This window comes from Gorilla gorilla, chromosome 9, assembly GCF_029281585.2.
Source record: "Gorilla gorilla gorilla isolate KB3781 chromosome 9, NHGRI_mGorGor1-v2.1_pri, whole genome shotgun sequence".
In the NCBI taxonomy this organism is placed as follows: Eukaryota; Metazoa; Chordata; class Mammalia; order Primates; family Hominidae; genus Gorilla; species Gorilla gorilla.
The window spans coordinates 39,367,644-39,394,523 of record NC_073233.2 but is presented as its reverse complement, the minus strand read 5'-3'; the positions used below and the strand labels follow the sequence as shown (position 1 = coordinate 39,394,523).

The 26,880-nt window shown below is 40.1% G+C and overlaps 1 protein-coding gene and 1 long non-coding RNA gene across 4 annotated transcripts in view; one reads left to right on the top strand and one right to left on the bottom strand.

Annotated features, from left to right (window-relative positions):
* Nucleotides 1-416: 416 nt before the first annotated feature.
* Nucleotides 417-18,216, bottom strand: DEPDC7 (DEP domain containing 7). Of its 3 annotated transcripts, XM_055356543.1 has the most exons (10): nt 17,399-17,872; nt 10,022-10,081; nt 7,938-8,328; nt 6,175-6,302; nt 5,204-5,393; nt 2,404-2,615; nt 1,515-1,657; nt 1,206-1,331; nt 1,032-1,110; nt 417-737 (listed from the first exon to the last, which is right to left on the bottom strand). In XM_055356543.1, exons 1-10 carry the CDS (start codon nt 17,442-17,444, stop codon nt 544-546), a joined length of 1,569 nt encoding a protein of 522 aa, XP_055212518.1. In that variant the 5' UTR covers nt 17,445-17,872; the 3' UTR covers nt 417-543. The 3 variants fall into 3 exon arrangements, with proteins under 3 accessions (XP_055212518.1, XP_018891241.2, XP_018891242.1); XM_019035696.3 differs by lacking the exons at nt 10,022-10,081; nt 17,399-17,872 and adding an exon at nt 17,956-18,216; XM_019035697.3 differs by lacking the exon at nt 10,022-10,081 and having other exon boundaries at nt 17,399-17,880.
* Nucleotides 18,217-18,278: 62 nt separating this feature from the next.
* The window catches only part of LOC129525563 (uncharacterized), a 74,371-nt gene continuing 65,769 nt past the window's right edge, over nt 18,279-26,880 (top strand). Inside the window, exon 1 of the long non-coding RNA XR_008669952.2 lies at nt 18,279-18,700. This is a non-coding gene — a long non-coding RNA (uncharacterized lncRNA). The remainder of the gene's footprint in view (nt 18,701-26,880) is intronic.

Genomic DNA, 26,880 nt, shown 5'->3' with positions numbered 1-26,880 from the left:
GGCAGTTGGCAGTATTAGTTAATGGGTACAAGCAAGAGTTCATTACTCTATTGTCTCCACTTTTATGTATGTTTGAAATTTTCCACAATAAGCTTAAAAAATTTTGTTTTCGGAAGCATTAGGACAGTCTGATTTCTGATTTGTCTACAACTTAAGGTAATCAGCAAATTCTTTTTATCATAACCTAAGTTTCTATCTTGCATCTTTAAGGAGTACCTTTCAAAACACAAACCCCACTCCTATTAACATGTAATTATCGTTTTCTTTACTGTTTAATGCTTTCTTATATAAATACTGCAATGTCATCTAAATCTCTATTATGTTCTATAAAGCATTGAGCACAGTAATTATAAATCAACTCACTTAAGTACTTAACAGCAAGACACCATATGACTAATAGCTTCTGACACACAAAGTTATACAAAAAAATTTTTATTAAGTACAGTTTCAAATTTAGAGCTTCCACGCTTACAAATGTGATTGGATATTTAGGATACATAATTTATTCTTAAAATACACAACTTATATACAGATTTTAAAAACTCAGTCTCCAAAATGCTCAATAAAGATGTCTGGGTGACACTTATAGAATTGACCTAGCAATTTTTTCTTCTCTTTGGCAGAAAGTTTTGAATCCTCATCAATAGTTTTTAGTAAATTCAACAGCTCATCTTTGGTTGTCTTCTCTGTATTGTTGGAATAGTCACGTTGATCAATTCTCTGGCAATAAATATATCCTTAAAGTTTAAAAGTAAAAAGTTCAGTTAATGACTCAATTCCTCATATTTAACCAGAAAAATCAAGCAATATTCTTGTCTTTATGTTTTTCTTCCCCATTTTGTAATATGCACTGAAGATGGTAAGCACTGCTGACTTTCTGACACTTGTAAAGTTGCTTTGTATGAATAACTCTGAGGAGAATGTTTTAAATTTGGTTGAAATTAAAGTCCAACTACTTATAGCAAAACATTCTCAAAAAACACCCGAAATTTGTCTCTGGAAGATCATGAAAATAATATTTCTCAGATTACCTGCATCTCTATTTGGATCTCTTCCGTTCTGTATGGCCATAAGCTTAACACTTACAATTTTATGTAGAGTTCCAGGAATCTTAAGAAAAAGAAGGGACATGGGACATTATTCAAATGCATTTTAATCTAGTGATCTATTACATAAGCTCAATTTAACTACTTTCACAATTTTACCTTAAAAACATCTTTCTGATGATCCATTAAAAAGAGTACCAGAAGATCTGTTTTGCCTTTGGATAAATTTTTATTGTCAACAATAGCTTTTGAGAATATCCTTTTCACAACCATTCGGTTGTCACTCTATAAAACAAATATATCCAATAGTATATATTTAAGAGACAAGTTTAATATAAAAGGGAATATTAAATATTAATAGCTATTATACATTTCAGCATACTTGATGCTGAAGATGGAATAATCTAATACTTAACCTGTAAGTATTAAGGATATTAAATACAACTAACAGTTAAACAAAAGACTTACTTCTTTCTGTAATTTAAACTCAGAAGGATTTGCTGCAACAGCCATGAAATACAGTAGTCTTCTAAATTCTTCTCTATTTTGGAAATCTAAAAGCTTTAGAAGGAGCTGGGTAGCTTCTAAAGCTATTTCCGTCTTCCCATTCACTTTAGCCAAAAGAAAAAAACTGCTTTTAATTGACCAAATATGACTATATTAAAGGGAACAAAACTCAAGTTACAGTTTGAGTTAAAAAGTGCACTTATTCAAAATTATTTCCAAAAGCAAAAGCAAGACTAGGAATTAACAATGAATGGTGAATACCATAAAGGCAGCTTGTTCTCAAATTGGCAACTAACAGCCTAAGTCCCTGTCATATAATATCTTCTGGCATTAAATCTAACTCTTAGCTTTGTGGATAAAATCCCATTCTGTTTTTCATTAATTCAGTACATTTGGGAGTATACCATGTGTACAATACTCATGTATCCAACTCTCCTTGAGAAAAATAGGAGAAATTTTCTGAAACCTCCAATTTGTTTCCAACAAATTATGTGGCTCATTGGTAGAGAGACAAAGCAGAGAGTCTGCCATTTTGAAGAGATGAAAAGGGGAGTAATGGTGGTGCTGATAACTCTTCTAAAAAAAGAGAATTGCTGCTTTATGCTTAAGCTTCCGGTGAATGAGAGCAGCATTATACTCCTGGGTAACCAGAAGTTTCTGCATAACTTTAGAGCTTGTTAAAGTCTCTTTCCAAATGACCCCTAGAAGTTTTTGAACAAACATACTTTCCATGAATTAATCCAGATCCACTCCCAGCTTGTAGTAGTACTATTCTGGTCCAGTTTGAGAACTAACTTTTTCTTGTTTCCTCCAAAAGATAAATGCTAGTATCCAGTTAGATCTTACTTACCTAAGAGTTCTGCAATTCCATTATGAACGTCAGATAAGTGATTTAACAGAGGTTCCCTACTACTGTAATATCTGCCAATGGCATCAAACAGAAGTTCTTTCACTAAGTCTGTTCGGTCTGGTTGCTCAGGAAAGCTTCTGCTTATTTCCACCACCATCTGGTCTGGAAGGTATTCTAAACAGTCAATTGCTGCAGAGAGCCACTCATCTTCCCTATAGGGGAGAGGGGAAGATTATTTAAAAGGCAAGGGAAGATCATTTAAAAGGCAAAGAATAACAAATATACACATGGTACCTAATTCAGCAGCTATTTCATGCCATCAGGATAAATTTCTACATGAACTTAAAAGATATGTGTAGTTCTTTTTAATATATAGCTAGATCACGTATCACATTTACAAATTCAGCTTAATGTTTTCCCTGTATTTTTTCCTTTTTCACGAAAACAAACTCTCCACCACAATACAGAGGTGAAAAGAGCATACAAATTCAAACTCTACTCTTGCTCTTCACATTTACAACGGAGACCCAGAAACTCCAAGTTACTTGCTCAGGCCTCAGGCAGGACTAGATCCCAGATCTCAATTCTGGGCCAGTATTTCTCCAACACAATGTTGCTTACTTCAGACCTCTGTCTATGATCTATTAGCTCTCCCTTTAGCTAGGACAGATTAAAGGAAGAAACATTTCAAAATAATTACACATCAGGCCCGGCGCGGTGGCTCACGCCTGTAATCCCAGCACTTTGGGAGGCCGAGGCAGGTGGATCACATGAGGTCAGGAGTTCGAGACCAGCCTGGCCAACATGGTGAAATCCCGTCTCTACTAAAAATGCAAAAATTAGCTGGGTGTGGTGGTGCACCCCTGTAATCCAAGATACTTGGGAGGCTGAAGTGGGAGAACTGCTTGAACCCAGGAGGCAGAGGCTGCTGTGAGCCGAGATTGAGCCACTGCACTCCAGCCTGGGCAACAGAGCAAGACCTCATCTCAAAAAACAAACCAACAAAATAATTAAATATCAATTATCATCTACAGTAAAATCCTGCTGGGTAACTTCAGAAAAATGTTACATTTCAAGAAATAAAGTAGTAAACTTTTAATACTCCATTTTTTATATCTATCTATCTATCTATCTATAGTTAAAAAGCAATCAATCATGTCCTCTACTGCCATACTGCCATGGACTCAGGACAACTAATTCAGCCAGGTGAGGTGTCTCAGGCAGGTCATTTCACCTCTCTTGACATCAGCTTCAACTTTATATGATAAGATGATCTTTAAGGTCACTTCTAGCACAAATTCTCATTTTGTATATAAAAATTACTAATTACAAGGCTGGGTGCAGTGGCTCACGCCTGTAATCCCAGCACTTTGGGAGGCCAAGGTGGGCAGATCACAAGGTCGGGAGTTCAAGACCACCCTGGCCAATATGGTGAAACCCCATCTCTACTAAAAATACAAAAATCAGCCAGGCATGGTGGCGTGCGCCTGTAGTTCCAGCTACTTGGGAGGCTGAGGCAGAAGAATCGCTTGAACCCGGGAGGCGGAGGTTGCAGGGAGCTGAGATCATGCCACTGCACTCCAGCCTGGGCGACAGAGAGACTCTGTCTCAAAAAAAAAAAAAAAAATTTAGTAATTACACAATGTTTCACATGTTCCTTTAGGTTATAGAAATGTGTTATATCTGCAGAATTCAGTAACACATATGTTGGGATTAACTTTTTCGTATAAGGCTTTAAGCTGCCTTTTGGCATTCAACTGTTTATAGTATTAATAGTTCTTTGGAACGTAGAATTAGTGAAGTACTGAAAATGTAATTGTATTCCTTTCAAACATTTTCATCCCCTTAATTAGACTGGAACACTATCTGCTAAGGCAAAATAATAAAAAATTAAGCTAGAAAAATCTGGTAACTTATTTTAACCGACAATAATTTTTATAGAAGAGCCTCAAAGTTATGGTAATACAGAACTCTTCTTTAAGGAAAAAAAAATTTTAATTCCCTCAGCACCTAAAGTTAAGCCTTCAAACCTTAGGATTTATATTCAAGAGAGGAGTAACTGGAATGAGAGAGTTACTTTCATTGTATTTTTTTTTTTTTTTTTTTTGAGACAGAGTCTCACTCTGTCACCTAGGCTGGAATGCAGCAACATGATCTCGGCTCACTGCAACCTCTGCCTCCCAAGTTCAAGTGATTTTCCTGCCTCAGCCTCCCAAGTAGCTGGGATTACGTGCCACCATGCCTGGCTAATTTCTGTATTTTTAGTAGAGTCGGGGTTTTACCATGTCGGCCAGGCTGGCCTCGAACTCCTGACCTCAAGTGATCCACCCACCTCGGCCTCCCAAAGTGCTAGGATTACAGGCATGGGCCACCGCACCCGGCCTTATTGTATTTCTTTAATACAACTAGTTAACTAAATACATATGTAACAGGCATTCTAGATATGTAATCAAAGGATCTCAATAATCTGTCAAATCTGTTTCTATTCTTCCAGGTCCCTTTGAGGAAATCTTGAGAGTCCAGACAGCTCTACATTTTAACAAAGATAAGAAGCTAAAGCATAATCATTTTTTTTCACTTAATGTGCAAGTTACACGTGAAACAAAAATGAATATGAAAAATGAAACAAATCTTTTTCTAATTTTGACTAATGTAATTTTGTTCTTCACATTCTCAAATACTGATAATATCAACTAACAATGCATATCTGATCCTATAGAAAAAAGAACAGATTACCTTAAAACCATTATCTCAATCTACCTACAAACACACTCAAATTATTATATGTATTTCCACATACTGAGAGTCACTATAAGCCTTGAGAATCCCTCGATCCAGATAGTTACTGCTGTTGACCATGGTGGACTGCCTCTTAGGTTGAGGAATTTTAGGTACAGCCTCTTGCTGTTTCAGTAAGGAGTCAAGAAGTGGAAGGTCTACAAGTTGTAGTAGACGCCCAATTGTTTCTTCTTGCCACACTTCATTAATAACTACACAGGAAAAATGAGAAGGTGAAAAGTAACAATTAATAGTTACTATATGCTCACCATAATATTTTTCTAAGCAGGTCTAAGCTAGTAAATTTGTGGCCAAAAAGAAAGAAAAAGTCAACCTTATGAAGTGCTTTCTTACAACAAAGTAAAACAATCCAAGATTTGTTTAGAGTGTAGGAGAATAGGCTTTGGACAACAGGAATTCTTTTCATTCTTTGTACTGTAAAAAGCAATCTGTCAGAGATAAGAGATCAAGTCATGTAACATGTTAATAAGGACTCTGGAAGAAAGAATGATTCATTCAAGCTAAAAACTTGTTTGAAACTATTGGCTGCAGATTATTCCACTCAGGGTTTCCACAACTGGAATGGGGGAAAGGGTGGAAATTAAAGTCATTAAACTATATTCCATTGCTACAGACAAGGAAGAACCGAAGAATTCTGTTAATGTTTTAATGTAATTTTCAAATTTTACTTGACCTAATAAGGAAAAGAAACATCGGAGAGCATATTTCAATACAAATCTGCATGCAAAACATCTCAGATCTGAACCTTTGCCAGCTGATCGGACAAAAGTCAGTGTTCAAGAGTTCTAACACTGATCTATTTGTTAAAGATAATAGACTTCTGTTAAAATTGAACATAAACAGCTTTAATACATACTGCACTCTTTCTCTGTACTTTGAATATTTAAAATCTAATAAAGATTAAGATTAAAAAATTTTAAATAACTTTGAAGTTTGTCTTCTACTTCTTACTTTGCTTCATCCTTAGCTTACCTTGTGGAGACAAGGTTGCAGAGATATTTACATGAGGGGAGTTGGCAGGCTTTAAACTCAGATTTTCCCACAGGTCCTCTAAACTGGCTGATCTGATATCGGATGACTTAAATAATGCATCTGCATACCTAAAATGAATTTATTTCAGAAATGAACATTTACTAAGCCCACAGAAATATTTTAGTATTTGAGAGCTAAGAGTTTTCTACAGAGTTATGCATTTCAGAGCAAAAACACAACAAATCCAAATTCTAAGAGTAGAATAAATTATAAAAACACCCACCTTTTTTCTCAAGCATAAACATATTCTGTTCTCCTTTGAACATTTTCTTAGATTTAACTAATTCAATGACTAAAATCTTAGTCACCAGTTTAAAAATGCGATCAAACATAACTGGACTTCATTATGCGTACTGGGTTTATCAGTTATCTCTTTGTGGGGCATTCCTTGGTGAACAGTACTTATCGTTTTCTTAATACAGATCTACAGCCCTTTACCTGCAATTCTGAAACCCAAAAAGCTTTGAAAATCAAAGGTTTATTTAGAGCTCATATCATGACAAAACCTGTCCCGAGACTATGATAGCTTTAATTTATCCCGGTAGTATATTCTTTTGTTTACCACAGAAATATCATTATGCTTGATTACCAGATGCTGTCCCGGATGCCTCCAGGGATGGTGAACCACATATATGTACAAGATAACTTTTCTAAATGCTCCAAAGTTCCAAATTCCTAAATGCATCCGGTCCCAAGGATTTCAGATAGAGTGTGTGGACCTGCATCTGAAAGTTTTGACTGTGCCTTACTTTATCCTCATATTTCCTTTCTACACAAAGAGGTAAATTTTATCATGTTTTAGTTTGGGTCAAAACATGTAAAAATGGGCCAGGTGCAGTGGCTTATGCTTCTAATTCCAACACTTTAGGAGGCCAAGACGGGAGGATCACTTGAGCCCAGGAGTTTCAGACTAGCCTAGTCTTGAACCATAATGGGATTCCGTCTCTACAGGAAAAAAAAAAAAAAAGAAAAGAAAAAAAATTAGCCAGGCATGGTGGTGCATGCCTGTAGTCCCAGCTACTGGGAGGCTAGGATGATCGCTTGAGCCCAAAAGGCAGACAATGCAGTGAGCTGAGATCACACCACTGCACTCCAGTCTGGGTGAGAGAGTAAGACCCTGCCTCAAAAAAGTACACACACACGAAAATGAATACACTACAACTCTGACTTTAGGTCAGATCTGAATTATAAGAGCTTCAATTATACCTCTGTGTCACCACTGCACAGTTTAGCTGAGGGTAACAAAGGGGAAAGGGTAAAGTTAGTTTACTTCATGACAAATAGCTGTAAGTTCATTATGCATTATCACCTACATCCATTTCAATCACTGGATTCCACAATTCTGTCTCCCCAGTTTCCCTTTAAATAATTCCTTCTTCTCTCCCACCGCAATCTGGGTTTCTCTCTGCCTGCCTTCGCTATGTTCTCATACCAAGTGGTATGAGAACACTTTTTACACTGCAACTATAACCTGAAGCAGGAAAATCAAAGTGTGTTGACTGCTTCTGCTAAATATAAAATATGACTAGGAGACACCCAATAAAGCTAACAAAATTTCATCGCACTTTATCAAATTTACCCACAGACCCATATTTTAGCCACATTTACTGCTAAAAATGTAATATAAAGCCAGTAGGCATCTCATAAAAAGGTAGACAAAATCCTGCCAATATTCCCGTGATAATCTAACATTATATACCAACCTGGCAGGTGAATATAGTTTGTTCTCTTTGCCTAACTGACTGTCTTGGTTAGGTATTGTGGTGAATCTATAAAGGCTGCAACTACTATCTTCAAATGTAGGTTTTTTGTCTTTTCCAAAGACTTTGGTTGGAACTGCTTCAAATACTTTGTAGTCCATAAGCGCTTGACACACTCTCACCACTTTGGCTCGAGGAATATCTACATCACCAAAATACTTATTCTGAATTAGGTGAGAAAAAATGACATCCACAGCTTCTGAACCAACAAAGCAGTCATTATGTCGTTTTAAACGGTGCCTTCGTTTTTTCACTTCCACTTGTGTTTGAAGAGTGTTTATGATGCTGCTCCATACATACGTGGCTCCAAATGGCTTCTGAGCTACACTGAAACCTAGAAGGAGAAAAATCATAGAGAAACTGGGATTTAGTACCTTGTTCATTTGTAACAAGGTCTAAGCAATCCTTAGGCAAAAATGCGGTAATTTCCAAAGTTACTGATAAGGAGCAATTATGAGGGTAGCTTACTGAAATACTGTTTTAATAGTGATGCATTAAAAAATTTGGTACTTATATGCCAAACACTGTTCTATATGCTAAGATGCAACAGTAAGCAAAATAAGATTCCTGTTCTCAGGAACTTAAGACTTTGTAGGAAGATAAAGACAATCCATACGTGTTAGATCAGTGCTGAGAAGAAAAATAAAGCTGGATAAGATAAAGAATGCTACTTTAAATGGGATGTCAGGATAGACCTGTGTGATAAGGTTATACCTGAGCAGAAACTCAAGTAAAACCAAGAAGCAAGAAGCAAGCTGTGCAGACATCTGGGGAAAGAGCAAATGCCCTGAGGTGGGAGTGTGCTCTGGTAGGATAGGAGTGAGGTCCGCACAGCCAGAGTGGTGTGGGGAGGGAGAGAAGAACAGGAAGTTAGATCAAGGAGGGAGAGGGGCTGGAGTTTGAGACTGGGAGTTAGGAGGACACATCAAGTAGGACCTTGTGGCAGTTACCAGTTTTGTACAAGAATTCTATTACACGCTTTATGTAAATTATCTAACCTTCAATAGCAACCTATGAGGTACGTATCATTTCCATTTGAGAGATGGAAAACAGAGTCACAGAGGTTACATGGCACTTCCAGATATTATACTGAAAGAGGTAGTACTGGGACTTCGCTCATGTTTTATATGATTTTGAAGTACTTATGAGTCATACACACACACACACACACACACACACACACACACACACACACACACAGTCATGCATCACAAAACAACATTTCTGTCAACGACGGACCACATATAACAGTGGTCCTATACAATTATAATGGAGCTTAAAAATTCCTGTTCCTATCTCTTGCTGTACCTTTTCTATGTTTAGATACACAAGTACTTATCATTGTGTTACAATTGCTTACAGCATTCAGTATAGCTCTGCAGGTTTGTGGCCTAAGAGCAACAGGCTACACCACATAGCCTAGGTGTGTAGCAGGCTATACCATCAAGGTTTGTGGAACTATACTCTACGATGTTTGCACAACAATGAAATCACCTGACAATACACATTTCTCAGAACATATCCCCGTCATTACACTATGCATGATGGTATACACACACACACACATACACATTGACACACACAATCATTGCAGGAATAAACTAATATTTTTAAAGCCTCCTATTATGCAGGCTTATGAGTTAAATACTTTGTATGCACGGTAAAGTAACAATTTGGTTCCTGCCCTATAGGAGCTTATGACCTATTGCAAAGACAGAGTACGCACAGAAGAAAGCAAGATTTTTGCCAAACACAAAAGGAGAAAAACAAACTTTCAAAAATATCCTATCATATTTTTCCTCATTGTAAGTAGCAGATATTTGGAAATCAACAGGAAAGAAATCAGGTCTTGGGTTTTTGTAAACCGATGGAATGGATTCCAGTGAATCACTCACTTGGTGGCTGGCTGGCTCTCTCCCTTTTTTCCTTTCATAAAGAGTAGGCCCTTTAATGTGTTACACTTTTCAGTGATCCTCTGAAAATTCAGCAGTCTTAATTTAAGCCCCCATTTATGTTAAGTATATTACCTCCTTTAGTTTTAGATATTTTGGCAGAGAAGGTGAAGTTATTACTTCCTTTAAGATCGCCTAGAAAGGAAAACCATATGCATGAGTACAATGGTAAGGAAAAAAGGGAATTATAATTAAAGAAATTGCTACTTGAAATTATCTTCCTACTTTTTTAGGCAAAATAGAATGTTTAAGGTGAAGAAAGCATAAGATAAGCTCCTGAAGGACATTATTAAAACTCCTTTACAGCCTGCTGAAGATGGTGAAACCCTCTCTACTAAAAATACAAAAATTGGCCGGGTGTGGTAGCAGGCACCTGCAATCCCAGTTACTCAGGAGGCTGAGGCAGAGAATTGCTTGAACCTGGGAGGTGGAGGATGCAGTAAGCCAAGATAGCGCCACTGCACTCCAGCCTGGACAACAAAGCAAGACTCCGTCTAATAAATAAATAAATAAACAAAAACTCCTCTTAGTGCACTAGAGCCATAAATTATAAGTGGGTCATTTGAAATTCATCTCTTACGTTGCAATAAATACTTAGTACACTGAACCACTACACTGATTTCACTTGTAGCATAATTCTCTAGCTACTAGCAATTTAAACATCTTTATAGTGAAAATGAATAGCATATACACAAATACACAGTCCTTTATTGTTTATTTGTATATTTCTAATACCAAAAGTAGATGGGTAATTTACCACCTACCCATTATCATAACGTTGGTTTAAAATGATCAGCAAGATTTTTTTTTTTTTTTGAGACAGGGTCCCTGTCTGTCACCCAGGCTGGAGTGCAGTGGCGTGATCTCGGCTCACTGCAAGCTCCGCCTCCTGGGTTCATGCCATTCTCCCACCTTTAGCCCACAAGTAGCTGGGACTACAGGTGCCCGCCACCACGCCCGGCTAATTTTTTGTACTTTTTTTTAGTAGAGACGGGGTTTCACCGTGTTAGCCAGGATGGTCTCGATCTCCTGACCTCGTGATCCACCCACCTTGGCCTCCCAAAGTGAGCAAGATTGTTTTTAATTGTCAAAATTGTATTTTAAATTTGAAGATATTTCATAAACCAGTACTAAACAAAGATGGAAGTAATTGTTGCCAGTCTTCCAAATATAATGTGAGCTATTTCAGGAACTGAATTATGGAGAATTGACTAAATAAATCAAGCTGGAATTAGATCTACTCTTGGTACAGTATTTAGTCTCTGTTGAACAGAGCAAGAATGAGGCATTTGATGGAATCTCAGAGTAAGTCCAGGTCATTCCTGGTATCCAGAACTCAGGAGTAGTTGTACTATTTCCAGCCACAATGCCTAAACATTGTTAGCGACTAATATTCTTAACTTCCTAAAATACCAGAGATTATAAATAAGATTTAAATAAACAATTTCTGCTTAATTTTTCAAATCTTTATTATTAATAGCTAACATTTGAGTATTTACACTACGACAGGCTCTGTCTTCTCGTATTTAATTCTGATAAGCTTCTCTGCAAAATGATTATTAATAATCCTATTTTGAGGAAATTGAGGCTCCGTGAGTTAAATGTGCCCGCAGTTACACAGCTGATAAATATATACTAGTTTTTCCTAGTACTTAAATATAAATATATGAAAAGTCAGCCATCAGATAAGTTGTTTAAGCATTAACCTTTCACTGGAAACTTGGATTAAGTGAAACAGCTTTAAGAGAGCCAAGAGATAAAACAAACTCTAAGAACCCTTAACCAAGCTATTTAAAAACAGTAGTCACTACTCATAAAATAAGGCAGGATATCATAAATTCTGTAATAAATACTACCACAGTACACAGGGTAAGACAGGAAAAGGAAGACATGCAAGATTCAAACTTCGATCAGACTGCCTTTTAAGAACCAATGAGACAGACTTTTGGACTAGTGATAATATAAAGATGAAACACATAAGTCATAACACTTGAGCTATAAGTAGGTTAGCATACAAATCCTAAATGATAAGGCTGAGTCATTATTAATTACAGATCAGTAAGACAGCTGAAGAGGGCAGTGAGAGGGGATATTTGGCCTCAATGAGTAGAAAAGGCTAATCTTCACAGAAGAATTAAGAGGTAAAGAATAAATTTCCCCATATTAACTTGTGGGAAATCAGGAGGTTCTGCAGGTTGGATAACACTGCATACAAGATTAAAGAACTGGTTAGAGCAGGAGAGTAGACACCTGTGAACCACAGGTTTCCAGAGTCCTCCAGGCATGATACAATGCAGCCCTCACAGGTCCCCTCTGTTCTCACTGACCATTAATTCCCAACCATTGCATCCTGGGATATTTCCCTTCAAGCACCACCACCCACAAACTAGCTCATGTTCATACAGATGCTTTCATACACAATGTACCCTGGACTTGACAAGTAAATGTGCCAAAACCCATACCAGGATAACCTGCTTTTTAAAATGCTGACTTCACCAGCTGAACATATATGGTTTGAAACTTATTTATTGTCATCTAAAAGCTGAAATGAATATTGGTATAGCAGATCATGGCCCAGTAAGATGACTTACTGTGATTTCTAAACAGGATTTAAGAGACCAAAAATAGACAATGAATGTTTTTTAAGTCTTGCAATCAGAATTAAGGGTTCAGCTTGTCCTCAAACCTCACTTTCATATGAGCTAAACAACCTTTTAAAATCCATCACTATCTACATCTTGATGCTTCCTTACATTTGGTCAAGCATTTTCTTTTTTTTTCTTTTTTTTTTTTTGAGACGGTGTCTCACTCTGTCGCCAGGCTGGAGTGCAGTGGTGCGATCTTGGCTCACTGCAACCTCCAACTCCCTAGTTCAAGTGATTTTCCTGCCTCAGCCTCCCAAGTAGCTAGGATTACAGGCACGTGCCACCACGTGCAGCTAATTTTTTTTTTTTGTATTTTTAGTAGAGACAGGGTTTCACCATGTTGGCCAGGATGGTCTCGAACTCCTGACCTCGTGATCCGCCCACCTCGGCCTCCCAAAGTGCTGGGATTACAGGTGTGAGCCACCACGCCCAGCCTGGTCAAGCATTTTCTAAAAGCATCATAACAAATGGAATCAAAGAGTTTAGAGATCAGCTGTAAAAACTCTGGATAAGAGACAATCTCTGTAAGTAGGTTTCTTCATCTACTGATAAAATAGTTGAACACAATATTTTAGGTTAGTTTCAGGTCTAAACTGCCAGGCCAGGCACAGTGGCTCATGCCTCTGATCCCAGGACTTTGGGAGGCCACGGCGGGAAGATTGCTTGAGGCCAGGAGTTCCAGGTTACAGTGGGCTAGGATCGCACCACTGCACTCCAGCCTGGGTGACAGAGTGAGATATTGTCTTTAAATAAACTGATTATAGGAACGTAAAGACTGAAATTATATCTCCTCCATTTAGATAAGGACATTGAACACCAAATATGGCAGATCTATAGGCAAGAAAGGAAGCATATGGACAAATTTGACCCTACCAGATACAAAACCTTTTGGAAGGTTGCCTAAGGAGGCTCAGGAATAATTTGATTATCTAGCCTTCAACACATAGTCTCAAGCACTATATAAATCTAGGCTAGTTAACCTTCATTTTTCAAGCAGTCTCATCCTTATTTGCTTGAAAACAATAGCTATTTTTCAAAAGCTGCCCTTCACATGTATTTGAACCCTACCATAAAAAACGTTTACCAAAAGTAAAAGTTAAACTTCTAAGATAATATTGAACACTTATATATACGTGTAGTACCAGTAATAATCATCCTCACTTCTAAGAATTCACACTAAATAACTGAGTCATAATAATTCCCTAAAAATGTAAAGAAATTACATTTACCCAAAAATTAGGGATAATCAGCATCAACCATAATCCACCCTGTCAGCAACCCTAGTCCTACTGTGAAAACCTATTTAAAGGGAAAACAATTGTATAGTCACTTCAAATAGTAAGATTATATTAAATCTTTAGAAGTAGATCAATATACACATTATAAAATTGGATCCCAATGTAAGGTAAACATACACACAGAATTAATAAAACACACTACCTCTTAATGAACATATAACAATTTTGTTTCCATTCTCGGTCTTTAGACTGGACTTAAAAATAAAAAAAAAAAGTAACTGAATCCAGACAGTTGATGTTTCTCCATAAAACTTTTAAGAGATGGTGAGCTAGTGCCCGATTTCTTTCAGATTTCCTAGCAGTTTACAGAGGTTTAAATTATTTAATTGCCTTACAGATTGCCTCAATATAATACAATTGGTTAGTCAATATTTGTTAGTTGTTAATTATTGCTAACTACTAAAAAACTTACTTTTTTTTCTTTTTTGAGACAGAGTCTCACTTTGTCATCCAGGTTGGAATGCAGTGGTGTGATCTCCGCTCACTGCAACCTCTGCCTCCTGGGTTCAAGCGATTCTCCTGCCTCAACCTCCTGAGTAGCTGGGATTACAGGTGTGCGCCACTACACCCAGATAATTTTTGGATTTTCAGTAGAAATGGGGTTTTGTCGCATTGGCCAGGCTGGTCTCAAACTCCTGGCCTCAAATGATCCACCTGCCTCAACCTCCCAAAGTGCTGGCATTACAGGTGTGAGGCACTACACCCCGTTCATAAAAAAAATTTTTAAAGGAAGGTTAACCCAGTGGTTCTCAGTGGGTGATTATACCCCCAACAGGACATGTCTGGAGACATTTTTTATTGTCACAATGAGTGTGGGTATTGCTGGCATCCAGTGGGTAGAGGGATGCTACTAAATATCTTACAATGCACAGACAGCACCCACAACAAAGAAAACGTCAGTAGTGCCAAGGTTAAGAAACCTTGCGTTGACTGAATACTGTTCAGACATGGAAACTTGAGCTAACGCAGCAGACACAGTGCTAGGTGCTGTGACTACAAAGAGTTAGACCAGTGTGGACTCTGCAGTCCCAGGGACCTGAGTTCCATTGTTGGGTCTATCATTTACTAATAACACAATCTTGGGAAAACTGCCTAACTTTTCTGTTGCAAAACAGAGCTAACTGCACTTCTCTCACTCATTGCAAGGATCATGAGACAATATGTTAATGTGTCTCGCAAAATGTCCAGAAATTAACAGATGTATCACTAAAAACAAAAGGAGCAAACTGTCACAGTCTAGAAGAGTAGACTCATTACATGACAACTGAATGTAATATAATATCTTGGATGGGATCCTGGAAGAGAACATTAGGCAAACACCAAGGGAATCTAAGTGTGGACTTCAGTTAATAATTATATGTATCAATATTGGTTCATTAATTATGACAAATGGACCATACTATTTAGTGAATCTAAAACTTTATTTTAAAAGTAGAAAGAAAAGGGAGGTATCTTTCTTCCTCTTCCTTCCTCTGAACTCAGAGGACACAGTCCCCAACCTTAGGAGTTTACCTTTTATTTACTCCTACTACCTGGATGATAATGTCAAGTTCTGAATAGTATTCAATCACATAAAGGCCAGCAGGAGATGAGAAGACAAGATGTGACACATACCAGAGGATTTAACTTTTCATCAGAAAATAACACATCTATAAATCCTAGACCATTTAGGATTTAAGAGAATTTTAAGAAAGATTTTTTCAAAAGAGGTTTTAAAATATTACTCACACAAAGAATTGTCAAGACAACAAAGAAAACGGACATTTGTTGGATAATAACCAAAACCTCATGAAAATCTTAATAGATAAATGTAAAGAGAATTGTGTTTATGGTGTTAAAACTGGACAGTTGTGACTGAGTAGAAAAATTTTCTATACTATGATCCCAAGATTACAACACTTTTACTGGATATTGGTTCTGGTAGTCCAAAGTTTATTTTCCTGCTAGTTGGCATTAGAGGCGTCATGCTGAAGACTGCGATTGCCTCTGAAAAGAAGGGTGCAGGTAGGTAAAAGAAGTCTCTACCAACAAGAAAAATTTACAATATCTACGAGAATTATCAGCAAAAGCAGACATTGGTCTCTGCTTTAATTCACATACATTAATGAGACAGCATATGGGAAGTACTTTGAGCTCCCTGGAAAAGTGATACCAGGCAAACTCAAAGAATTAGGTTACAGTATAAAGGGATAACAGGATAACAGACTACTTTCTTGTTTGTCATATTAAAAGACAAGTGTTTTTGACATACTGGCTGAAGACTGGCATATAGATCTCATTTCTTGTACATAAATCAGGTCCCTGGTCATTACAGCCCCTTTAAGGTAAGTGAGAGTTACTAATCGGTGGAGAAACAAAAGTACAAAGCTGCCTGCCAGAGCACACAGAAAGAGAATGGCAAAGAACCAATAACCGTGTGCTCCCACTACCTTGCTCACTGGAACTATGACAAGGCAACTAAAGGGTGAAAGAAAGGCTAACAAATGTTACCAGGTCGGGATTCCAGCGGTAGCAAGCAAAACGAGTGAGAACAACAGCGGGCCCCTCTCCGTCCACTGCAGCTAGTGTGCCGAGGACAGTGTTCCTTTGATTCCTGATAACCAGCACTTCAACTCTTCCCTTAGAGAGTTATCTACTTAATTTCTGAATACATACTTCCTTACACCATCTAAGAACCTGTTCACAAATGCCCAAAGCTCCAGAATTGGTATTTCAGCTATTAGAGAAAACAGGGTACCATGTTTTTATTTTAAGCAGGTGACATTTGGGAATTTCCTTCACTGAGTAAGTGGGCCCAAAAGATTTCTCAAGACTGTTTTCAATGTCATTTGGTTTTAAATTCCCAAATGTCTTAGCATTTGTCTTCTCTTCACAACATAAATCAAGGAGACATTCTCAATGTGGCCACTATGTGCTTACCTGAATCCTTTACATGGAAGCAGACTAAGGTCAATATTATGATGTTTCTTAGAAAAGGACAAGTGAAAAATGGTTCTCTATCATAATCTGTCGTTAGCATTTTGAAGATTGAAATGAGCATTAGTGAGTAAGTCAAACACAACAGTGGGGCCACTGAGAAGCACCCATTTGACCCAGAGGAAGGAATCACAGTTTCACTGGTTGGTGTTTTTACACATGAAAGGCTTCTGTCAGAAAGGGAACTAATTCCTACGACATCCCAGACTGGAGCTCCGGAAAGGGGAAAAAGTTGTAACTTCACCAAAAGAAAAAAGCCAAGGGTTATCTGAGTATCTTAACAGTTATCTGAGTCACCCCTATTAACTGGGTTGTAGATCTGCTATAACCAGCATTTTAGAAGTGATATCCGATTCTCTTCATGTGTTTGAACATTTAAAGAAACCAGAATCCTAAATCAACTGCCCCCAAAAGACACGATTAGGCCGGTGGCAGAATTTGCCAACTTCCCTCCTAATTTCATGTAACTGTTTTTTTAGCCAAAAACTTCTATTCACTAAAATACTGCTTATACATAAAGTGTTAATAAATACCTTTTATGCCAAATTCCTGCCAGTAAAACTCACATAAACCTCTCATCCCTCCCAGGAAGAGTCTGGGGAGACAAGCTGACTCTTGACTCCTAGCAGTCTGGAGAACAAAGTGGGCAAGGGAGGAGCTCGGCCCCTGGCCATACTGTGTCGCCAAGGTTTGTGGTTGAGACAGGGGGCAAAGAACTACACAAATTCCAGATACCACACTTGTCACCGGTAGCACCGTGGAGCATATCCCGGAGCTCCCCGGCGCGTGCCTGGCACGTTAGCGGGCGCACAGACCAACGCGCGGTCAAGCTGAGAGGCTGGGTAGAGAGAAAAAAGCTGGGCTGTGCGGGCGGGCTCTGCCGCTTGCAGCCCACCAGCCAGAGAGGTACTCGATCCGCCCGCTCGGCGGGGGCGTTGGCCAAGTGGTCGCAGCTGTGCTGTGCTCGCCCAGCCGGCCGTTGCCAGGCGCAGGCGGCCGAACGCCCCACGCCGCCCGCCCCGCGCCGGGACCCAGCCCGCGCACCCCAGCCCGCCCCGCGCCATCCCAGGCGGCAGTCCTCGGCACCTACCGGGAGGCCTGTGCGCGGGGCTGTGGAGAGCCGAGAGGTTTAGCGCAGCAGCCTTCTCCTGCACGGTGGCCATGGCCCTTGCTCCCCGGACGCCAACTCCTCCAGCAGCTTCACAGCTCCCTAACTCCCTGAGCGCCCGTCTGTTAACTGTGCGGGGCGTGGCTCCCTGCAGGCCCCGCCCCCACTGCCGGTCACGTGTCTCTCTGGCAACCACTGAACGTAGCCCGCGGCGCCAGCGATCCATGTTTCCTCGGGCGCGACGGCACGCGAGCGGTGGTCGGGGACAAAGCGGTTCACTGGGCCGGCACCACGCGGCCCGCGGCTCACACCAGCGGGGTTCGAACCGCGGCCTGCCGTAGATTAACTCGGGACCAGGCCGGGCGCGGTGACTCACGCCTGTAATCCCAGCACTTTGGGAGGCCAGGGCAGGTAGAGCACCTGAGGTCAGGTGTTCGAGAGCAGCCTGGCCTACATGGCGAAACCCCGTCTCTACTAAAAATACATAAATTAGCTGGGCTTGGTGACAGGCGCCTGTAATCCCAGCTACTCGGGAGGCCGAGGCACAAGAATCGCTTGAACCCAGGAGGCGGAGGTTGCAGTGAGCCGAGATCCACCACTGCACTCCAGCCTGGGCGACACAGCGAGACTCCGTCTCAAAAAAAAAAAAAAAGAAATAGAAAAAGTCGGGAACCTGGAAAGCTGCCTAACTGCTCTGTGCGTCGGTGTCCTCACCTGTGATGCGGGGGTAGGTTTAGTACCTGCTTCACTGAGATGTTTGTTTGTTTTTTAACGAGGTTTATAGGAACCAATTCAGGTTCAGCATTTAGTAACTGCGTCCGGAACGTAAGTGCTTAAAATTATGTCATAGTAGTAGTAGTAATAGTGATAATAACAATAATAATCGAGTTTTTCAGACATCCCTACCTGTGCAGAACAAACAAATCCTATGTGGCCCAGGAGAGCAATGTCTAGAGGTCACAGGAGGGCAGCAACGAAAGACCCTGGGACTGGCTGCCTCCAAAGGAACTGTGGGTCGGGTGGGTAGGGACAGTTTGCTGCCGGTTGGAGTGAAGGTGAGGAGAGAAAAGGAGGAAGGGCTATTAATGGGACACGTCTTAGTTACTTGGAAGTTGAAGCCAGGCCAGGGATCCAATGCTGGATACCTCTGAAAGGATGAGTGGTCTTAGAGACCAATAATCCAATTGCCAGACACTTGCCCTTTTTTTTTTCTTTTTTTTCAAGTTTGGGAATTTTGCAATGATTTTCAAAACGATTATGATGTCTTCTTAGAAGGAGGATGCTTGTGTGATTTAGGTGTAAATTAGAATGGTGTTTAAGTGGGAGTTCATTATTTAGCTTATTGGAAAGAGCTTCTACATGGGATTGTTTCAGAGAATACATACTAAGAAGCTGCCCCTAGGGACTTGGGTTTGTGGGTGGGAGGTGGGGGCCAGTTGCTGCTGCTTAGTGTTAGAAAAAGCTGGCCAGGCACGGTGGCTCACGCCTATAGTCCCAGCACTTTGGGGGGCCCGAGGCAGGGGGATCTTCGAGGTCAGGAGTTCGAGAACAGCCTGGCCAAGATGGCGAAACCCTTACTAAAAATACAAAAACTGTCCGAGTGTGGTGGCAGGCACCTGTAATCCCAGCTACTTGGGAAGCTGAGGCAGGAGAATCGCTTGAATCCAGGAGGCGGAAGTTGCAATGAGCGAAGATTGTGCCACTGCACTCCAGCCTGGGTGACAGAGTGAGACTCCATCTCAAAAAAGGAAAAAAAAAAGGTTGCCAACCAGTTGGCAACCTTTTTTTAATGTGACCTCTTCCCCTGATGGTAGTAAAACCCTGCTTTACTTCTGTTTAAGGATTTTCTTTGTAATCTCTCAATTGGCTGCTACTCACAGAAAGAGGATGCATTCAGGGCTGGTTTCAGGCACCCAGTATACCAATGAACTTTATCCCGTGCTGTATGACTGAATGAACACACAAGTCCTCCCTCACTGCATGGGAGGGGGAAAAAGCTCATCTGTCTCAGAAGACAAATCTTGAAAAACACTAATATTTGAAAAAGCTTGGTGACCTCAGTGACCATTTTGATACTTTATATAACATTTCAGAGAGTTTTTCACCAGGTTATGCAATAATTGTTTACCTCTTCTGGAATGCTGAAATGTTCATCTCTACTCAGATACTTTCTACAACCATGGGATAGGAAATGCCTACCCCTTTTCCCACTTTCTTCCCTGGACAGATTTTTCCAGGTTACCCGGGTGTGTTTTTTTTCTCTCAGCACCTGTGGCACTTATCAAATGCATTACTATTCATCTCCTGCTTGTATTGATACTCTCTGATTATTACAGCACACACATATCTTTTTTTATTATAATTTAAGTTCTAGGGTACATGTGCACAACATACTGGTTTGTTACATATGTATACATGTGCCATGTTGGTGTGCTGCACCCATTAACTCATCATTTACATTAGGTATATCTCCTAATGCTATCCCTCCCTGCTCCCCCGACCCCACGATAGGCCCCGGTGTGTGATGTTCCCCTTCCTGTGTCCAAGTGTTCTCATTGTTCAATTCCCACCTATCAGTGAGAACCTGTGGTGTTTGGTTTTTTGTCCTTGTGATAGTTTGCTGAGAATGATGGTTTCCAGCTTCATCCATGTCCCTACAAAGGACATGAACTCATCCTTTTTTTATGGCTGCATAGTATTCCATGGTGTATATGTGCCACATTTTCTTAATCCATTCTATCATTGATGGATATTTGGGTTGGTTCCAAGTCTTTGCTATTGTGAATAGTGCTGCAGTGAACATACGTGTGCATGTGTCTTTATAGCAGCATGATTTATAATCCTTTGGGTATATACTCAGTAATGGAATGGCTGGGTCAAATGGTATTTCTAGTTCTAGATCCTTGAGGAATTGCCACACTTGTGTTCCACAATGGTTGAACTAGTTTACAGTCCCACCAACAGTGTAAAAGTGTTCCTATTTCTCCACATCCTCTCCAGCACCTGTTGTTTCCTGACTTTTTAATGATCGCCATTCTAACTGGAGCACACACATATCTTAATTGCCTAAGAAAATTGGAAAATTGCCAGGTGTGGTGGCTCGCGCTTGTAATCCCAGCACTTTGGGAGGCCAAGGCTAGCAGATCACCTGAGGTCAGGAGTTCGAGACCAGCCTGACCAACATGGAGAAACCTCGTCTCTACTAAAAATACAAAATTAGCCAGGCGTGGTGGTGCATGCCTGCAATCCGAGCTACTTGGGAGGCTGAGGCAAGAGAATCACTTGAAACTGGGTAGTGGAGGTTGCAGTGAGCTGAGACAGCACCATTGCACTCCAGTCTGGGCCAACAGGAGTGAAATTCCATCTCAAAAAAAAAAAAAAAATGGAAAATTGTCCAGGGCATGGAGCATATTTTAACCTCTTGGACTTCTTTCAGCATTTGTGCATTGCTGGGCAAATAGTAGATGCTCTGATTGTCCCCATCAAAATACAGAGCTTTAAAAAATACCAGTTTCCTGCTTTTTAAAGTTTAAAGTTTAGTAACTTCTAATAGAAAAAGTTCTTTTAAAAATCCCATCTGGGTGCGGTGGCTCATGCCTATAATCCCGGCACTTTGCGAAGTTGAAGCAGGTGGATTGCTTGAATCCAGGAGTTTGAGACCAGCCTGGGTAACATGGCGAAACCCCATCTCTACAAAAAAATAAAAAAAATTAGCAGGGCATGGTGGTGTGCGCCTGTAGTTCCAACTACTTTGGAGGCTGAGGTGGGAGGATTGCTTGAGCCCAGGGAGGTGAAGGTTGCAGTAAGCCAAGATCGTGCCACTGCACTCCAGCCTGCGTGACAGAATGAGACCCTGTCTCAAAAACAAAAACAAAAACAAAAACAAAAACCCTTTCATAACTAACAAGTATCACAATCACACAGTTTATGACGTGAAAGGAAATTTCTTTCATCCCTTTCTGATTAATCAGTGCACAGCTGCAAAGACTTTGGCCTTTTTTGTTTTCAGTGCCATAAAACTACCAGCAGCATACACCCAAGCTGTAATCTTTGCATAGTATTTTTTATTTTCACTTACAGAGTGCTTTAAAACCACTTTTATTGATTATTTCGCCAACAAGTGTGTCAAGTCAGTATATGTTTAGCATATGGGAAAAACTTCACTTGATCTAAGCTTGTCTAAGATCAAACTTGTCTAAACCTATCAAGAGGTAGGAAACAGAGCAGAAAGTTTATGATTCACTAGTCTGTTCTGGTGCAATCCAAAATTCACCCAAAAAAATGTTTAAAAAACCACCAACCCACTTCCTGTTTCTGTGGCACTGTAAAACAGTGATGAGTAAAAACTCTTCCATAGTTTTTTTAACTTTGTTATTAAGATGGCAATATAATATCATCCTTTCACTATTAAAACATCCAAGTTGTAATCTTTAAATTTCCATCTCATATTTTTGCTAACTCAAATTTCAGGCTCAGGCCAGGTGCAGTGATTCATGCCTGTAATCCCGGCACTTTGGGAGGCTGAGGCGGGTGGATCACCTGAGGTCAGAAGTTCAAGACCAGCCTGGCCAACATGGCAAAACCCCGTCTCTACTAAAAAATGCAAAAATTAGCCAAGTGTGGTGGTGGGCGCCTGTAATCCCAGCTGTTCGGGAGGCTGAGGCAGGTAGAATTGCTTGAACCCAGGAGGCAGAGGTTGCAGTGAGCCGAGATCATGCCACTGCACTCCAGCCTGGGCAACAGAGCAAGACTGTGTCTCAAAAAAAAAAAAAAAAAACACAAACAAAACAAAAAATTTAGGCTTATACCCTAATCAAGGCTCACCCTACCAAAAATTGCCATAGTAGTAGACTATTTGAGTTTAGGAAACTTACCCCTCTCATATACACTCCGAATTTTGGTGCCAAATGGTAGGGCAACGGCACTGAAAACAGAAGGGAATAAAACCTGTTTTCTAGAAAGGATGATACATAGCAAGATTTTCCTCCATCAAATAAATTTTGAGCAATAGTACATTACATGATGGATGTATTTGGAAGGGCAAAGGTAGCCTTGATACTAGCCTTGAGGCTGACTTTTTTTTTTTATATCTTTACTTTTTTTTTTTTATTGAGACAAGGTCTTGCTCTGTCACTCAGGTTGGAGTGCAGTGGTGTGAACACAGCTCACTGCAGCCTTAACCTCCCCGGCTGCAGCTCAAGTGATCATCCCACCTCAGCCACCCGAGTAGCTGTAGTCACGCCTGTAGTAGTGCACCACCATGCCCGGCTAAATTTTCAAAAATTTTTTGCAGAAAAGAGATCTCACTTTGTCGCCCAGGCTTTCAATATTAAATATACACCACACTGAAAATATTCTCTTCTGTCCCTTAAGAAAGAAGATTTTTCTGAGATAGTTTGCATTATTTGGTACACATTTGTTCAAATGACTGCATTTCAACAGGTTTACATCCATCTGCTCATAAATTGGAAGATACAATTTAGATTTGGATGTCCTTATGATGGCCTTTTAGATGCACTCAAAGACCCTGGGTCTATGAAGACTTTAGAAATACTCTAAAAAACACATTCAAAAAGAAAGTTTTCTAATGATAGTGTGTATAGAAGCCATTAAAAATGTAGCTTTCTGTCCCCCACACTGTGTTCTGATTTACTACTTCTGGGGTAGAAACCCTGAGAATTTCTGTTGTTTTCTCTTCCACTGTGATAAAATACACAAATTTACATCTTTTTTTTTTCTCTTTTTGAGACAGGGTCTCATTCTGTCTTCCAGGCCGGAGTGCAGTGGCTTGATCACAGTTCACTGCAGCCTCAACCTCCCAGGCTCAAGTGATCTTCCCACCTTCGCCTCCCAAGTAGCTGAGACTACAGTCATGTACCACCATGCCTGCCTATTTTTTTCTAGTTTTTTTAACCTTCTTTTGTAGAGATGGGTTCTTGCTCCGTTGCCTAGGCTGGTCTTGAACTCCTAGGCTCAAGAGATCTTCCCCCTTGGCCTCCCAAAGTGCATGAGCCACTGTGCCTGGTCTGCATATATATTTTTTTTTTTTGAGACCGGGTCTGTTTCTGTTGCCCAGGCTAGAGTGCAGTGGTGTGATCTTGGCTCACTGCCACACCTCTGCCTCCCAGGCTCAAGCCATCCTCCCACCTTAGCCTCCCAAGTAAAATTAGCCTGACTAATTTTTGTATTTTTTATAGAGACAGGGTCTCACTTTGTTGCCCCTGCTGGTCTTGAACTCCTGAGCTCAAGCAATTATATGAGGGGTAATCGCCTTGGCCTCCCAAAGTGCTGGGATTATAGGCATGAGCCACAGCGCCTGGCCCCTGCATCATTTTTTTTTTTTTTTCCCTGAGATGGAGTCTTGCTCTGTTGCCCAGGCTGTAGTGCAGTGGCATGATCTCAGCTCCCTGTAACCTCCATCTCCCAGGTTTAAGTGATTCTCCTGCCTCAGCCTCCTGAGTAGCTGGGATTACAGGTGTGCACCACCACGCCCAGCTAATTTTTGTATTTTTAGTAGAGACGGGGTTTCACATGTTGGCCAGGCTGGTCTCAAACCCACCCGCCTTGGCCTCCCAAAGTGGTGGGATTACAGGTGTGAGCCACCACGCCCGGCCCTGCCCCCACCCCCCCCATCATTTTTAACGTACACTGCAGATGATTACAATACAGAATTTCAAAGAAGCACATTTTGAGGGATATTCTTCTTAACACCTCATAAAGTTTCCTTTTACCTAATAAGGATTTTTTTCACAGAATGTAAATCCCAAGACAGGAGAGATTTTTTATCTTTTCTCTTCACTGCTATATCCTTAGTAGTTATTAGTTCAGAATCTGGTTCATAATTGGCTCGCAATAATTTTTGTGAATGCCTGAATAAATAAAGTATTTATTTTAGATACAGTAAGTTTCAATTAAAAAAATTTCAAATATACAATTTTCTGTATACTATATATTTATTTGATGTAATGGTATATCCTAAGTTTTCTTCAGAAAGAAGCATAAAATCTTTAGTGTTAATTTCTGTACATGTTTACTTGTACATGTATATTTAAATCATAGAAGACTGAAGAATAAATTAGTCTTAATAATGAATTACCCCTCATATAATTTCGAATACAAGACTTTAAAAGTTTTCTTATTTGTTTGAATCTATGGGTGCTATGGAAGAATTAGAATAAATCATATTCACCATAGGTATTTTGCACAAGTATTCCAGTTATCCGTGGTCCACCCCCTTTTACCTTTGTATAAGTCATAAATGAATAATGACCCTTCTCATGGGGTACATTAAAGGTCTGTTTTACTCTTTTGTTTTATACAAGCTTCAATTAATTACAAACTAATAGATATGATGACCAATATTTACAACATAATGTCTACAGTAAAGTTCTGTGACATTTTGAGCTGGTAAACTAATACATGAACTATGACAATTGTAATTTTATTGAAGCCCCAGAATTTGGCTTAGATCAATTATTTTCTCTTTTACAAATGGAGTTTCTGCTTTTCCCCTTACAAAATAGATATAGCTTTATTTTTCTTTTGAGCTAACATGTAAAGTCTGAAAAATTACTACTGAATATTTAAAGCTACAAAAATTTTAAAAAATTTCAGATATTGATTTATTTATTTGAGACAAGGTCTCCCTCTGTCACCCAGGCGGGAGTATGTGGCAGGATAATAGCTTGCTGCAGCCTTGAACGCCTGGGCTCAAGCAGTCCTCCCAGTGATGCCTCCCAAGTAGCTAGGACTACAGGCATGCACCACCACACCCAGCTAACCTTTTTAAAAAAATTTTGTAGAGACAGGGTCTCTCTGTGTTGGCCAGGCTGGTCTTGAACTCCTGAGCCCAAGCAATCCTCCTACCTTGGCGTCCCAGAGTGCTGGGATGACGAGTGTGAACCACCGTGCCTGGCCCATAGGTATTTGACTTCCCTTAAAAAAAAAAAAAAAGAGACCAGGCACATGGCTCACATCTGTAATTCTGGCACTTTGGGAGGGTGAAGTGGGCGGATCACTTAAGCCAGAAGCTTTAGGCCAGCCTGGCCAACATAGCAAAACCCCATATCTACTAAAAATTCAAAAATTAGCTGGGCGTGGTGGTGCACACCCATAATCCAAGCAATTCGGGAGGATGAGGCACAAGAATCGCTTGAACCCAGGAGGTGGAGGTGGCAGTGAGCTGAGATCATGCCACTGCACTTCCGCCTGGGCAACAGAGCAAGATCCTATCTCAAAAAAAAAAAAAAATAGAAGAAGAAGAAGAATTTGAGTTACTGTTAATAAATTGTCCAACAGTCAATATCCAGTCAAGAATAACCATAGTTCTGCAGTGAGCCGTGATCACACCATTGTACTCTAGCCTGGGCAAAGAGCAAGACCCTATTTCAAAAACAAACAAAAAACAGAATAACTATAGTTGAGAGCCATAGCCACAAACTGAGAGCTGAGTACTTGGCTTCCAGAACATGATTCTGAGTATTTCTTTTATCTTGCTGGTTGTTATTTCTTGGTCTCCTTTCCTTTGACATCTCCTCTTCTCCCTGCCTAGTAATGTTGAAGTGTCCCAGGGCTCAGTCTTTTGTCCTTTATTCACTCCCTCAGTGATCTTATTCAGTCTTGTGGTTTTTAAAACCGACTGGATATGGTGGCCCATGACTCTAATCCCAACAGTTTGGAGTCTGAGGCAGGAGGATCACTTGAGGCTGGAAGTTTGAGATCAGCCTGAGCAACAAAGTATGACCCTGTCTCTACAAAAAATAAAAAATTAGCCATCCAGCCTGGGGAACATGTCAAAACCCATCTCTACTAAAAATAAAAAGTTTGCCGAGCATAGTTGCACACACCTGTAGTCCCAGCTACTTGGGAGGCTGAGGTGAGAGGATTGCTTGAGCCCAGAAGATAGAG